At 41.2% G+C, this 16,802-nt stretch overlaps 1 protein-coding gene across 1 annotated transcript; it reads right to left on the bottom strand.

Moving 5' to 3' along the window:
* Positions 1 to 1,142: 1,142 nt before the first annotated feature.
* On the bottom strand, positions 1,143 to 15,386 carry gnai1 (guanine nucleotide binding protein (G protein), alpha inhibiting activity polypeptide 1). Its single transcript, XM_085387697.1, has 9 exons — positions 14,930 to 15,386; positions 9,011 to 9,053; positions 7,004 to 7,145; positions 6,528 to 6,685; positions 4,811 to 4,939; positions 3,410 to 3,539; positions 3,053 to 3,206; positions 2,223 to 2,444; positions 1,143 to 1,747 (listed from the first exon to the last, which is right to left on the bottom strand). Exons 1-8 carry the CDS (start codon positions 15,045 to 15,047, stop codon positions 2,254 to 2,256), a joined length of 1,065 nt encoding a protein of 354 aa, XP_085243823.1. The 5' UTR covers positions 15,048 to 15,386; the 3' UTR covers positions 1,143 to 1,747; positions 2,223 to 2,253.
* Between the last annotated feature and the right edge of the window lie 1,416 nt (positions 15,387 to 16,802).

The following is a 16,802-nucleotide window of genomic DNA, read 5'->3' as shown; positions in this document are numbered from 1 at the left end:
CAATGAAATTTGCCGCTGCACATATGGGTCAAGCCAAATGCCTTCAGGAGTAAACCTGAGGCTTTCAAACCCAAGTACCACCTGTCAAGCATGGTGGTGGTAGTATCATCCCAAACAGATCCAAACTCTTTCTGGAATGGGAAGCATCTGAAATGACCTTCCTGAAGACCCAACAACCCTACTGAAAGAAAGCTCTGTGGCAAGAAACAAATCAATTTAAATTAACTCCACCAATTCTGCCAAGAGTGGTCAACATCCGGCCAAGTGTGTGGTTGAGTTGCAAATTGCTAAGGGACTAAATTTGAGCCTATATGTATACATTTGATTGTTTTTTTTACAGTAATTAAAGATGTATGCTGTTTGATCATGTAAAAAGCCCCAACTTACCATGACGTTCGTGCCCATGAATGTATGTAACCTTTGGTAGACTAGAAAAAAAGATGTTTTTAAATCATTTTAGTAACCCTGTAAACTTTAGTCATCAGGGAAAAAAAAAAGAAGCCCCCAGATGTCAAAGAAAGTCATTATATACGATACAGCAGCCACATTGTTTGTAAATGGTTTTTATTAGCAAAATAAGGGAGATGAGTCTACAAAGATTCTCCTTCCACGGAGAACATACATACACTGACAGTTGTGGCAGTTTCTTTATATGAACAGATCCAGGATGACATTTTACATCACTCTCTTGCCAAAGTATTGCTGATCTATGATAACAGACCAGGCTTCCTTGACCATCACAGTTTCCAGGATCCTCAAGCAGTGTCTCTACTCTCAAAAATCATCATTAGCCAGGATCCAAGAACAGCGCCTGAATTTTAAAACATTTCAGACCTCATCCTCACCTTCATAATCTATTCTGAGATTTAGTTTCTCTTCTCAACACCAAATTCTCCATAGCCCCCCCCCCAAAAAAATACATTAAAATATACAGTAAAATGTGCCTACTCTGGTCTTAGTACTTAAAACACTTAAGCATATTATAAGCTCAGTGCCTCAGCTAACCATTTTTTGAATGTTTGGGAAGAATGGATATTTTACAGATAGTTTAAAAACCAGGACCCCATATTTGTGGGGTAAATGTAACAATATAGATCGCAGTATTGTACTGTGTGATTGGCTGACGAGGCCTTCCATTGTCAGGGTGGGTGGGAATTAGGGGACCGTGGAGGCTACATGTTGGTCACAATGGAGACCCATGTACCTTATAAACTAGAGGTAAATCCTCCTGAAAGCTCAGTGGTGTGCACACAGAAGATAGCAGAGACACTAACATATGAAAACAGTTTACCTCTTAATGACTAGAACAATTCAGCAGGCAAAAGAACAAGCATTTGTACTACGACCGCAGTAAAAGGCATGCGAAGGCACAAGTACCAACAAACTGGACTCAAAGGTTGCACCCCTTTTCTTCCCTTTTGGTTGCGGGGAAGGGAGAAAAGAAGCATTTCCATCAACAGTGAAGTTTCATTTTCCAGAGACAGTGGCAGAAGGAACAGCAAAAAAAAAAAAAAAAGATCTTTCTCAAAAACAGAAAAACAAAAAAGATGAAAAGAATTTTGCAGTGACGCCTTTACAATGATACAAACATCCTACACAAATGTAACGCTAGTTCCAAAGGTTCCAAGACGAAAAACATAAATAAAGCTGTTAAAAGTGGCATATAGTACAGCACTGGTCCGTGACTGATTTTCCCCATTCTTCTCATCTTCCCCACTAAAGATGCACAATAAGCTGGCTCCACTGCCTGAGGACACAAGGGGAGAAATAAAGAAACATGAAAGACGAGTAGATGGAGGAGGGGTGGTGGTTTAAGGAGAGGCTTTGCAGACCTCGACCTTGCCGCTATCGTTTCACATGCATCTAAATTAAGCAGAAAATGAATTCAAGCCTTTGAAAATAAGACGGCACAAATTTGCACACATCATTGATTAAATGATGGATTATTTTCCTTCTTTATGCTTTGAATACTTATATTCTGGAAACAAAAACACACACACACACACACACACACACACACACACACACACACACACACACACACACACACACATATATAAAAGTAAGTTTTTAATCATCATGGAAAGATGTAGATATTCAAATAAGGCTCCAGTGGTTTACTCAACTCCCACTCCATCCTGGTGAGCACATAAGCAGTTGTATTCCTTATATGTGCCCTCATCCATGACACACGTGTGCGCCACATGTGAGGGCTTACTTACCAATAATAATAATAAAAAAAGGTTGTCATCTTCAGAAGAGTCCACAGTCTTTCAGGTTGTTCTTGATAATGACGTCAGTAACAGCGTCAAAGACAAACTGCACGTTCTTGGTATCTGTGGCGCAGGTGAAGTGGGTGTAAATCTCCTTTGTGTCCTTCCTCTTGTTCAGGTCCTCAAACTGACACTGGATGTAGGCAGCTGCTTCCTCGTACGTGTTGGAGCCTGAGAAAGACGAGGAGGTGGAAGTGAAGTAGCCCGGGAAGTTACCATGTAAGGAAGGGACAGGGAAAGCGTAATTTTTGTACGGCGCTAGGAAATGAATAGCATGGCTGGGCTTTATCCTGCTAAGTGTGCTTCCTTTGTATGAAAAAAAGAAGAAGAAATAAATGGCTAAATTGTTATGCCAAATGCTGGTATGGCCCTACATCATGATCAGGACATCCCTAATGGCTATAATGCTTTGATAATCCACTAATTAGGATGCATTTGAATTATTGTGTATAAAAAGCAGAGATTGAAAAGAAAATTCGGCAGGTTTATGTAGACGAACATGCTGGGTTGAAGCAATAATTTGAGAAGGTTACTGGTGGTGGCCAACAAGTAGTCTGGCACATAGATGCTACACAAAAACAACATTTGGGTTAAGACTGATTACTGAGATTCAAAGATCGAGTGGTGGGCAGATTATCTCTTAGCTATAACTTTGTATTTAGCAGGAAAGTAAACAGTTTTAAAATCTGCCGTAAGACTTTGTTTTATAACAACACCAACTGAGGGTATCCTGAGCACAATGTGAATCGATGAAAAAGGCTTTTTACTGCCAGACTCACCAGCGTATTCTGGGTAGCAGATGGTAAGAGGGCTCTTCTTGATTTTCTCTTCAAACAGGTCCTTCTTATTGAGGAAGAGGATAATGGAGGTGTCTGTGAACCACTTGTTGTTGCAGATGCTGTCAAACAGCTTCATGCTCTCGTGCATTCGGTTCTGAGGAGAAAAAGGAAAGTGACGATGGGTCTTTGTGCTTCGCTCAGTGATCCACGAAGATGTCACGAGTGGAACCGATCCTTCGCTTCTACTTCTATGACCATTGTGATTATAATACGCAAAGACAAAGTTCCTGCTGTGTGTGAACATAGAGTGCCTGCTATTATGTCATGTTCCATGAGTCACACAGCTGAACCACTCACCATCTCTTCATCCTCAGCCAGCACCAAGTCATAATCACTGAGAGCCACGCAGAAGATGATGGCCGTCACACCCTCAAAGCAGTGGATCCACTTCTTCCTCTCAGACCGCTGACCTCCTACATCAAACATTCTGGGTTGAAGACAGGAGTGGGATCGTGTGAGCATGTTCCTCAGCATGACAGCTTACATTAGAGATAGTGCTTGTGAAATCCAGAGGTTTACAAAAAAAAAAAAGACTACTATGGCGAGTAGTGATAAAAGTACAGAAAACAAATGACTTTGTGGTTATAAATGAAAGATGAACTTTAAAAACATTACTACAGAAAACACTGAGGCATACAACAAGTATAAACACAAAGAGAGATTGAGAATAACCAAGCCAGGCAACTCGTACTAGTTTCCTTTTCATGCAATATTACAGTGAATTACACATTCAACTTGCTAACTAAGCTAGCTTCATGAGACTAGTGTTATTTAACTCCACAGACATACCCTTATGGTAACATCTGGCTGACAAAACAAAACAAAAATAAAAAAACAAAAAGACAGCTAAAGCCAAAATGCCAAGCTTGAGCCAGATGTGATGGTGGCTACTTCCATCTTTCATATACAGGCTATCAGAAAAGCACTTTTCTGGTTTTACTTGAGAGGGCAATGTAGGTACTTCAATTCGTGAACAGGACTATGATTTTCAATTAAGGCTCATCACAGATATCACTTTATATCTACAGTTTTTTCCACATTTTTAAGAAAATCAATCTGAGCATACATTACGTGAGACACCTTTGTGCACCGATGTACAAAAACACACAGCTGTAGTGCAATAAGAAATATCAAGGGAACCATTCAAGGCCTCATTTAGCTTCTGTAATAGCTCCTACTGGTGTATAAAACTGCACAAGTCCCATCTGGAAATACTTTAGTTTTAAAGATGGAACAGGAGGCGGGCTTTTGAAAGGAAATTAAACCATACTTGGTGTTCAGATTAAATTGGAAGCAAATTCAACCAGATGAGTACCTAAACTAAATAAATACTTTGTTCTTGAGAAAACCTGTAAACTCCCGCATTACATAAAGCAATATCTACTTTGGCTTTGGTAAGTGAAGTGTGCTTTTATGGAGCTAATTACAGCGATGTGACGCTGAATTGGCTAAAAACATTCCTGGTATCATGACATCACCAAACCTCCTGCGCTCACTTCCTGTCTGTGTACATTAAAAGAGGGTGACAACTGAGTCATCGCTGATGTGCGCAACACCTTCGCAGACTGTGTCACAACTTACAGCTGTGAATGCATAAAGGGAATTTCTTTTGGAGTGAATGAGTCAGTAACAGGAAGGAAAACTAATTAAGACATCTTGTAAAACACTCTGAGCCAGTTGTTACAACAAAATTCTCACTTGAAGTGCAGGTCCTTAAATGTGAAGTGCGTCTCAACAATGCCCGTGGTTTTCACTCGGGTCCTCAGGACATCCTGCTGAGTTGGGATGTAGGTGGCCTGGGATATCCTGTCCAAATCGTTCAAGTAGCTGAGAGAAGGACATAAAGAAAAGGACATGAGGAGGGGAGGGTTGGAGAAAATGGATCAAGGTCACCTGTCTCTGCTCCCAGTGCAGGGAGGTGAAAACCAGGTTAGATTCTATATTCTGGTCGTAAAACTAGTCATTTTATGTACACATTTCAATACAGCCCTGTTTTACACATTTGAATTCAGTTTTTCAGTAGAGACAAAACAACAACAACAAAAAAAGAGGAAGCTAGTGACAGTATAGAGCATTTGCCATTGTGTCTAAATTTAACAGTGGTTTTGTGGTTAGAGCTGTTGCCTCACAGCAAACAGGACCTTGGTTTTAATCTAAGTCCTGCTCTTTATTAGTGGGGAGTGTACATTGTTTTCGCTGGTTGCGGGGTTCCCTTCTATGTGCTTTGATCCCTCCTACAGTCCTAACAACTTGCAGCTGAATTGGAAACTCCCTACGTGTGAGTGCGATTGTCTCTGTGCATTAGCCCTGTAATAAACCAGCCATCTGTCCAGGGTGCTGTCCCACATTTTGTCAAATAAAGTACCTGCTGGGATAGACTCTCATTACCTTGTATGGGAATAGCTGTGTACTGAAAATAGAAGGGTGGAATTCTATTTATTCTTTATCACTTCGAGTAGGTTTTTGCTTTCTCGACAAAATTCTTGGACATCAGTGCAAACAAAAACAACATTCTCTGCCGACTGTAGTGCTGCAACACATGTATGAAGATAGAACATTTTGCAAACAGAGTAGAAATATTTTTAATCTTTTAAAATATGCAATACCGTTAAGTATATTAGACAAACTAAACACACTTTGGATGCATTACGTTTTAAGTTGATACCTCAAGGTTACTGGTGATAATTTAAAAGGAAGGAGGGGGGATTAGTAACCTGTAGTTGTTAGCAGAAGCAAAGTAATCTCAATTTCATGCAGACAAGCCTGCTGTTTGTCCTGCAGGATATTATGTGGAGTGAAAAAAAAATAATTCAGAAAAGCCCCTGGACAGCAGGATAAGCGGAACTAATTAGAAAATGGACAACTGCTGCAATATAACTGCTGATGTTTGCTCTATAGAAGCAAAACAAGGTAGATGGCTTTCCAACCCTGAAAAATAATAAAAGGAAAAAAAAAAAAAGCTGCCTTGTGATAGAATTTGTTGAAGTGCCAGGGGCAATATATGCTAGGTTCCAACTAGTAAAGACATGTTCAGCTACAGAAATTTCTTTTTTTTTTTTACTGAGTTTTTAAAATCTTTAAGCATGTGCTAAATGTTCCTGTGCTGAAGGAGAAGGTCAAAGATTAAATAGTCTTTGCAGCCATCGCTCTTCAGGCACGGTAGAGGAAAGTAAATATTGACAGATTAAAAGTCCAGACACATCAGCCATACAAGTAGCTCTCTGAGTATGGTTGAAGGTTGGGGCAGCGTGTGTCTGGCTTCTGTGTTTACAGTGGAAACGCGCTCATTTTGGGCTCCTGGTCATCGGACGTGAAAGACTTTGTCATCGCCCGTCTTTTCTGCCGATGACTCACGGCTGTGGTGAACCCGGCGATTATTAACGTGGTTGCTTATGTGTTGGACTGCGTGACTCACTATGCTGCCGAGTCGTTGAGCTGATATTCGCGGGAGCGGCTGAAGCAGGCTTGAACACCTCCGTCCTTCCAGAGTCGCTTGATGACACCGGCCAGCTCAGCTGTCATGAAGCCTTCCTCTGCTGAGCCCGCCAGCACAAACAGTTGCCGTGCATCATCCTGAGAGAGGAGTCGGGGTGGTGTCAATATCATAAATCAGCCATCTCAGTCATTACACCACCATTGTGATTCACATGAGCTATCAAGCTAAAACACCAGTCACATTTTAAATACATCGCAGGGAAAGCTACAAATTAAAAGACCCAAATAAATGACCCTACTATTTTTATAATGTTATGTTGAAGGGCGTGTAAGCAGACTATTGTTCCTATTGACAGTGATCACTTAATGTAACTACCTGCTTGTTTCCCCAACACCACAAATTTACTTTGGGTTTCTACTCTAAACAGACCAAATTACAATCTTCTCTCTACTCACAGCTCTTGCTGGGTCACCGAAGTCGATCTTGAGGCGCCCCATGGCTCTGATGATGGCGATTATGGACTGGATAGTGTTGCTGTAGACCACAGCCTTGTACTGCTTGCATTCCTCTTCTGAGTAGCCTGCCTCATGGATGATCCTGTAGAGAAGGGGGGGGGGGGGGGGGGGGGTACTGGTTAGCAGTGGGCCTAACCAATTCTTCCTGCTGAATGATGTACAATTTTTTTTAATCATTTTTAGAAATCCTTCTTCCTCTTTAGCTCAAATTTAGTATCGCTTAAAAAAAAAAAAATCCCCATCTGCACAAATACTGCCTGGCCACAGTGGCCCTGAACTCTTTGCTCCTCATTTCTGGCTGCAGGAATTATTATCCAGGGAAAAGAAGCTTTTATTCACCCTCTTATAGTTGCACTCAGTGTTGGTTACTAGACAAAAGCATCAGCTGAATTCATGCTACGTAAAAATAATATCTTGAAGTTCTTTCAGTTTATTTCGCACAAAAATTCTGAATAGAGCTTTGGTTTTGCTGCTCAGAAGGAAAGGCTTTATGCCATACTTCTGGCAGTCTGCAAAGCCACCTAAAAGCCCCAAACCAACAATGCATCAGTCAGTCTTTCGGCAAATTCCATCTTCCTTACACCATCGCTGGCTTTCAGCCCTGAGTCCATCTTTTGCTCCTGAAGATGGGAGCTCTTTTAATGGTGGTTAACTTAAAGTGCCCATTTTCACTGAAACACGTCACCCACTGGAATCATGTGGCTCCAGTGTTTTGGTCTGTTTTTGAAGTGCTTAAAAACATGGCAGTGCAGATGTAAGCCACAAGCAGAAAGATTAATCTGCCTTTTATTTTCTTAAATATCATTTTATTATTATCATCATTTTGTCTATAAAATAATAGAAAATCGTTAAAAATGATAATCGTCATTTCCTAAAGCATTTTTTTGGTTTTGCAGATTAACCCACCAAACCCTCACAAATTGGAGCTGAACCTCGAACAAAACCCAGAGAAGAATGGTGGTTGCTGAACCATGAAAAATACAAACCAATGGTATTACAGCATTGACGTCTAAGCACAGAAAAGGTTCATAACATCCTTAACTGCGTGATGGTGGTCACATCTACTCATTATAGTTTAGATATTATATTCTGACTGTATCGTTAGCATGATCTTTGTTAAAGAGTGCAGGTCGGGGGAGACAGAGACGCCGATCACATTGGGACTGACTGAAACTGACGCTGGCTTCAAAATAACTGCCTGGTTGCATTACAAAGAATGCTTCAGTGGCAAGACTTGCTCCTAGAAGGCTTTAATTTAACTAATCAAATGACTAAAGAGCCTTCAGCCAGTTATTTGAACTGTTCCAGCTTTACTTATCAGATGATGATAAGATGATGTAATTATTCATTTTGTCTTTTAACTGAATTTCTTTAGACCAGCTACAAACACACAATTCAGCTCTATTAACACTACACTAAACATAATGTAAACACTTTCCTTAAATCACTGTTTAAATCTGTCTGGGGACTGAATGATGATCTCTTGCTTGTCAATAACAAATAAAGTAATATTACAGTAGGACAGGTGCTGTAAAAAAAAACAAAAACAAACAAACAAAAAACCCAAAAAAACTGTACAAATATATTGTGCTTCTGAGATGTGGATGGCTGGTGATTGACGATGCAGCCATAAACATTTATCAAAAATGCATTTCATATGCAGGACATTCGCACGCACGCACGCACTGATGTATGCTGCTGTGTTGTTTCCATGACCATTATGCATGACACCTGTTTGTACTGCAACTTGCAGGGCGTATTACCACCCATAGAGACTATGATGGGTGTTTGACACTGTTTAGCTGAGGAAAATGAATACTCTTCCAGTGTGTAATCTAGTGTGGTGTCAGTTGTGCATCTCATCAGAGAAGCCAGTGGAAGAAGAAAAAATAGAAGCGAGAATGGAGTTCATTTTGCTCGTTCAGTACAGGAGAGAAATGTACTCACTTCATCTGCTTGACAATTGTGCTTTTCCCTGATTCGCCAGCACCTGGAAAAGACAAACATAAATAAATAAATACAAAAGTGGACTTTACTTGAATATATCTGAAACCAACCCTTATATTAACCAGCCCACGAAAGTCTATGCCTTTACACGAGGATTCAGTGCGACCAAACAGCATGACGGGAAACCGTGAAAACGCAATCTGATACACGATCACGTCAACCAAAGGACAACTCCTAAACTACACTGTGATTGTATGAGTGCGCTTTGAGGTCTGTGCATGACTTTAGCGTTTAGGTTAAAGATTCTCTCTCAGCTCCGGGCAGTTACAGCCTCTAATACCCTGATTCTTAAATCCCCAAAAATGGGACTGAATCTGTTGCTCTGTAAGCTGAATGCTCGCCTGGGATTTCTATCAGCATTTTGTTCACTTGGTATGAAGGCCGTGGGCGCATAACTAATGATAAGGAATTATTGACAGCAGCAGTGAGGTGCCTTTTCAGGATGGCAAGACACTAGGCGCTGACCACTAATCAGATTGACGTCAGTTTCCTTGATTGATGAGACAATACTAGTGGTGGAGTAGCGGGTGCTCATGAAGAGAATGCAACCGTCGGCATGGCTTTTGTGGATCTCGAAAACCTCACAGTGTCATGATGACTCCTCTCGTTATTTCTGAGCCACAGTCACCTGAAGAGACCATGTGGCTCTGTGTGGGTCACATGTGGGTTTTGACTGCAAGTCCACTACCTATAACACATCCTTCTGCTCCCTTTCCTCTACCACACCAGTCCAGTGGGTGCGCCCTTTTACTGATATTTCTCTTTCACTGATAAAAGCCCATATGCGATATCTTTACAAACCACATTCATTAGACTTGCGTGCTCTAATGGGTATTACCATAAACTACATCAGAACTGCTAATGCACAATCAATGTCCTCATATTACATATATATAGTGAAGCAATTGGCCACTTCTTGTTGACGTAACACTCCTCTGCCAGTAGGGAAGGTGTTCCTAACCACTAAAGCGTGGCCATTCCCCCAAGTAAACACCCACAGCTCCTCTCTGTCAGCCCTAGAAACAGAATAAGAGGAAGTGGAATCATATCATGAAATCTACCACTATCTTTTACCTCGTGATGGAGTCAGCAGGGACAACATGGTGTGCTCTTGCATAATAAATCACCCACTTAATCTAGTTCCACTTTCTTTGTGATTGCAAAAACAAAACGACGAAGAAGAAGAAGCAGAAGAAGAAGAAAAAAGGGACATATTGCATTTTTTAGTGCCACTTCTTGTCCAGCCTGCCTGTATATACACATATACATATATATACATATATATACACATATATACACACACACACACACTTACTGCAGTATACACAGCTTGTGACTGCATTCCTGCGAACTTTCCTTCAGTAACAGCTGCATGCTGGCAGAGCACTGGCACTTCACCTTCAGTATAATTGGACGAAATTCACCTGAGGACACATTATTTTAATTACGTGTCACCACTCGGGTGCTGGAGCGCCCCTGAGGGGGTTGACGGTGCAGTGGCAGCTCCCCGTGCTCCGAGGCCAAAACACTCGGCTGTGTGAAGCCCTGCAGGACTTGCGCACAGACGGTGCAACCGCTGTTGCCTGAGCATGGCTTGCTGGTGAGCTGGCACAGTTGCACCCCTCGGCCTGCCCAAGACCCATTTTGACAATGTCGCTGGGAGTACTTTCCTACAGAAAGGTTGCACTAAGCATGAAATAGTTCAGAGCTGAGAAGAATCAGTTAATTAAAATCAGCAATTACTGATCATTCGGGATTAAGAATGACCATATTTCGGTACCCTTTTAGAGGGATTCCTTCATATTCAAGACGACAAATTATCAGTGACTCTTGAGCGAACTGTTGCTTAAATTCAGTGCAAATCACGAGAAGAACTTTCTTTATTATTACACCAAAGAAAGTTTAAAAAAGACATCTATGAAACATAAGCCACGTGTTTATACAAGTGAATTGACCCTGGTGTCTCAACAGCGACATAATCAGGGTGTGGCTTTCGTCAAAGTCTCACTATTTGAGGAACATAGAGAGAAAGTCGAACCGACTCGCTCTCTCCTTCACTCACACACACAGACCTTTAAGGGTTACTTTAGAACCACGGGCCTGACCTATCGCTCTTCATGCAGAGTCATGTTACACGCCCACAGCTTTGATACACCCACCCTAAAACAGCTAGAGTCAGAACCACTGGAGCAGCTGGTTTCTGTTTCTAGTGGTTCAAACTATTTTAGGAAAATTCGAGCAAACCCTTGCAGTGAAAATTGTGGTTTTCTTCCCCCCCTCTCTACTTCTTCCACTGAGAACAGAGCCGTTTCTATCTACTGACCGCAAACACATCTTCCCTCCTGGACCCTAGTTGGTCCTTTCCTCAAGTAGGGAGATGGGGAGGATATTTTAGAAGAATGTGATTAAAACGGCTGCCGTGGCCGGGCTGTCTCATTTATAGATTAACCATATGTTGCTGATAAATGTTGTGGAGAATGAGTAATGCGATACATGCAAACCAAAATTGCAGTTAGTAAAAATTCTCTTCATTCGTGCTGGCTTTGGGCTCGGATCGATGGCATGAAGATAAATTTGTGTGGGTCATGGGGTTTAAGCAGTTCAGGGGCTCAAGGAGAGCTTATGAAGTTTGGCACAATGTGCTAAACACATTAGTGATGCCACATTAGCAGCAGGAGCCCAACACCACGGAACCCTTCCCTCTTTTAGTTTTCCACTCTTATTCAGCTGCACGCATGCTTCTTCCTCTTTTACATTCTCCCAGTCTCCTATAGTCATTTTCTCTTTATGATTTAATGTTCCTCTCACTCACTATCCAATTCCTCTTTTCCGCCCCCCTCCCCTCCTTCTCCCCCTTTCGGGGATTTAAGTATGAGTCACTTGTGAAGGATTCCAGGAGCCTCGGAGAGGTGCTACCCGCCGCGGGAAACGACCACGCTAAATCACAGAGATCGATCTGCCAAAAAAGAAAAATCGACAACTAAAAGATTGCTTACCACACGCACGCTGGCACAGACTGACCCATTCGATGTCTAATGTGCTTACAGCAATAAAAGAGTTATTTAACTACTTTGTCATCTCTGTTTACTGTGAGATGGGGGCCATCTTCAAGCCATCTTGCAAAACTGGTTTTATAATTAGTAAAAGAACAAAAATACGGGGGGAAAAAATGAAAGAGAGACCGATGACACGAGTCAGAAAAAGCCCGAGGTTTATTAATAAAATCTTCCCACAGTTGCGCGACAGCTATAGAACGAGTAATTAGGCTGAGGAGATTGTAATCTATTTTAGCATGTAGATATGAATAGTAGGATAATTGGGTCCTGGAGATGATGGAAATAAAATGAGAGCCATATTAAGACTAGAGCTAAATGAAAAATATGTTTCGCAGAAAAGACCACATTTCCTCACTCTGCGAGAGACACCTGAGCCTGCCAGCTGGTTTGGACTTGACGCCCTACAAAGATTCAAATCATTTTTTTCATGCAAATTGAGTTTTGCTTTTTTACGTCAAGGCAATTATTCTTTGCTGCTGACAGGGAGAGACCATGAGCCTGTAATTAACATTTAGGACAGCGCTTGAAAACCAGGTGGTCATCACACCAAATTGTGGCCAAACTGTGGCCACCTGTTGTATACAAATATCTCGACACCGGGTTGAGGTCACCACCACAAGCTGCACAAAAGATTTAATGTTCTTTGAGTGCATCCAGAGGTATACAACAGCATCCCTGAATACACTGTTGACAGGGTGTGTTTAGAGAAAAGTATACTCATGAGTGGCTTGCAAATCACCAGCCTCAAGTCTACTCAGTGACTGTTTTTCTGCAAAGTAAACAATTCAAAAGCCCGACTCGGGTCCCCGTGCTTCACCGCACCGCAGCTTTTTTCATTTTTAATGCTCTCGTCATTAGCACTGTTCTCGTCTTACAGGTCCTCTTTTTCTTTTCTCCTGGCATCTCAAACTCTGTGTGTGTGTGTGTGTCACTTCAGGCAGGAACCTGAAGAGGCCGAGCGGGTTACCTGGCTACCACACTGAATGGATCAAACACAGATGACAGGCGATGGAGCCAAAGCAGCCACGAGTGGCGCCACGCGACCTATTCTATCAGAAACTGAGAAGTGCAAAAGTAGTGCCACATGTTTTTGTGTATGATACATGTTTAAAAAAAAAAAAAAAAAAAAACTAAACTAAAACTAATATTCTTCCCTACAGCGACATAGCAGAAACTTGACCTTACTTGCTTGCTTTTACTCAGCAAGCCCCATCTGGCCTCCAAACACCGAAGGAATGCAACTGATCTGTAATGGGAAAATATGCACCTACTTGTACAAACAAAACCATACCCTAGTAAAAGCCAATTGTGTCCCATCAAGTTTTACACACACACACACACACACACACACACACACACACACACACACACACACACACACACACACACACACACACAGTTATCTTCATTCAAAAATTAAAAGTAATGGTAGAAAATCTGCTTCTGAATTGTGTGTGCCTTCTGTTAGGTATTTGCCTGCTACTGGCATTTCCCTCAGACTTTGTGTCCTGCTAACCCACATACCACATGTGTGCATGTCAACACTTCCCAAAGTGAGCCACCTAAAAAGGGTTGATGGAAAAGTTTTTCACCTGTGGTCTTTGTTTACAAGCAAAACAGTGCTTCCCCACATCTCAGCAACACTTTTAATCTACACACACGTCTAGCTACTAAATGGAAACCGTTCACATAATGGTACACGCAGGGTTGTCAGATGGAGCTAGGAAATGACAAAACACATGAAATAAACGCAACAAATCATAATTATGAAGTGTAATAGTTATCAGTGGGTGTGCTGTGCCATTTAAATTACATCTCTGAGGTCAGTGGCAATTTAACACAGCAACAGCATATACTAGGTGGATTCGGGTACACAAATGAAGATCAATCAAAAATGATCACTGCAAAGAAGTGGCATGAGGCCACTATATCTACATCAGCATCTAACTTCATACAACTTCGGTTGTAAGTTGATCGGTTACAGCTTTGTTTAAATGAGTTCTGCTAATGTTTATGTGGCTTCTCCTAACTGAATCAGCCTTTATTCTGGCCTCTTGATTACTGTAATTTTCTGCATTTGTTGCACAAGCTGTGTGCCTATTGCTTGCAACACGCCTGCTTACGTCTTCAGATGAGAACAAGGAAACAGTGTTATAAAATAGGAAACAATAGGAATTTAACCTATAACGTCCTGAAACGAATTAAGTAAAAAACAAAAACAAAAACAAAAAAAAAAAAAAACAGTTTTCAGTCACTCTGACTCAGGCCTGGGCCCCTAATGAGCCAAAGGCCTATTTTCACTGCACTGAACCGGACCAGACGAGAGGAAATGTGCCATTGTTGAAAGGATTTAGTCAATAAATTCTCCACGGAGACGGGCTGAAAGAATTAACGCCAACAGCTGGCAAAACAAAGAAAGAAAAATCTGCCATGCATGTGTAACCAAACTACAAAACTAACCCCTTAAAAAGCCAAATAAACGCAAAATGACATATCACTGGTATTTCGGCCACACTGGTGTCGTTTTTCCTTTTAAAAGGACAGGTTGTGTTACAAGTGAGAAGATTGGACGCTTAACTGTAGCTAGCAAGGAGGAGGGGTGTAAGCTAGCGATGCGGAAACTCAGCAACACTTCACAACTAATGTAATCTAACACAACCCCAACACTGACCATTAACCAGGGTGGTTAACGTGGGTTTCACAGCAGGGTGTGTTCCCAACCGTATCCTTTGAACTAGCAGTTCTGCGGGCGAACACACAGCGAAGTTCGTTCACCGCCCCCCTCCACCCCAATCTTCCTTACCGAGCAGCAGAAGCTTGACCTCCCTGGCTGCCTTCTCCCCGTCGTCCCGCAGATTTCTGTCGATCATTTTACTGCGCTCCACCGCAGCCTTGTCCTCGGTACTCAGTGTGCATCCCATCCTCGACTGTGTCCTTTAGACCCAGCTGGTGTCAAAGAATGTCTAAAATATCATATATACCCACATTAATTGGTTAATGCTGCCTTCACCCCGTACACACGCCCTTTTTTTAAATGACTGGCAATCGAGCTCTTCAGGGGGAAAGGGAAAGCGATTCGACTTTTCTTAAAAAAAAACAAACAGCAACAACTCAGTTTTTCTTCACCCGACTGAAATGTCCTCAGGTTGAAATCCGAGGGAAAGCTATTTCGACAGCGAAACAATTCCTTGCTGATGTCTCTCCCACCCGTTCGCCTCCATTCGTTGCAGCGCTTAGTACTGTGTGTGCAGTTGCGGGTGGTGCGCGCTGTACTGTGTTCCGAAAGCAGCAACGGAATCAATACTTCCGGCTTAATTTTCCACAATAAAAGAAACACCTTTAAACTGCATACAAAATCCCTTAAAATAAGCTTTATGCTATACTTTTACATATTCCGTGCATCGAAAATCAATCATTATATATTTTTACAAGATTTTCTTTCTTTTAATCATTTCATTATTATTTTCTTTTAGCAAGAATAAATGTCAAGCGATTCGTATGAAACTTTTATTTTGAAGGCAATCACCGTCAACTGGAAATGTGATCAATTGAAAAGCATTCCCATAGCACACCCATAGCTTACAACTGCTTGCCCAAATAATTTTATTTTTTTTCTAACTTAAAACTATTATTTTGATTAACAGTATACAACATTTTTATTTCACCATATGTGAAAAATATAAATTTTTTTAAATAACCATGACATGTTTACAGTACTATGCAGTGTTTCACTTTAGTTCAATATTTCACCACATCTGCTTAGACTTATTGCAACTGGTTAGGCTACATAACAAGCATGTATTGCTCCCATGGGAACTACACCTCTTACCATAGCAGTCCCATCCCCCACCCATTCACAGCCGGTCACAACCATTGTTTGTGGCTTAAATAATTTAGCCTGGCAGACAAAGTCTGAGCATTCAAAGTAAGCAATGCACTTTTGTGCACACATTCCTGCGGAGCAAACGTCATTTCGTTGCCTTTCTGTACAACTTTTATTTACAAATGTGACTTTTTACGAGTACATGCAAATATACAACACTGACCTTTCTATTTTAGTCCTGTTTAATGTGGAGATTGGTTATGCAGCTCATCTCCTGCATACAGTTTGCTAGTAGATTTTAGGTTGTACACCCTAAGCAGTACTACCACTAGTACTACTAAAAGCTGATATAATTTTATACAAGAAAACAAAGTTATATGGATGTAATGAAAGAGGACAGAAGACTGGTGTGACAGAGGGGGTGCTGGGGATAGGGTGAGATGGAGGCAGATGATCCACTTTTGTGACCCCTAAAGGGAGAATTTGAAAGAAAAAGACTTAAAAAAAAAAAGTAACCTATAAAATACTGTATGGCTGTGGTGCATTCATATTCTTCGAAAACATGATGACTAGACATAGTGAAGATATATACCTCAGTTTTTAAAAAAGAAGAAGTTATAAAATACTTTCCCGGGTTTTACTTGCAGCCATAAGCACTGTATCTATTTTTTTTCTCTTCGTTTAACAAATCCTGTAACTTTCTGTGCTTAAAATAGCTGAAAATGTTCCAAAACTACTTGAAATTATCATCAAAATATGAAGAAAGTACAACTTTGAACACATTTACTGTAAAGCATTACCAGTTTGTACCACGGGATGGTGCAACAAGTCAATGTAATGTGTGTCTAACCAG

Source organism: Rhamphochromis longiceps, linkage group LG17, assembly GCF_057381845.1.
Source record: "Rhamphochromis longiceps isolate RC_006_pf linkage group LG17, R_longiceps_female_GT1.1, whole genome shotgun sequence".
Lineage (NCBI taxonomy): Eukaryota > Metazoa > Chordata > Actinopteri > Cichliformes > Cichlidae > Rhamphochromis > Rhamphochromis longiceps.
The sequence above is the reverse complement of the archived record's forward strand: the minus strand, read 5'-3'. Positions and strand labels throughout refer to the sequence as shown.

Excerpts from the sequence above, each read along its gene's own strand:
- gnai1 (XM_085387697.1), bottom strand. The coding sequence starts at position 15,047 with ATGGGATGCACACTGAGTACCGAGGACAAGGCTGCGGTGGAGCGCAGT. Across the intron at positions 6,686-7,003 it reads TCGGTGACCCAGCAAGAGCT|GATGATGCACGGCAACTGTT; the intron begins GTGAGTAGAGAG and ends CTCCTCTCTCAG. Across the intron at positions 3,540-4,810 it reads TTTAAGGACCTGCACTTCAA|AATGTTTGATGTAGGAGGTC; the intron begins GTGAGAATTTTG and ends TCTTCAACCCAG.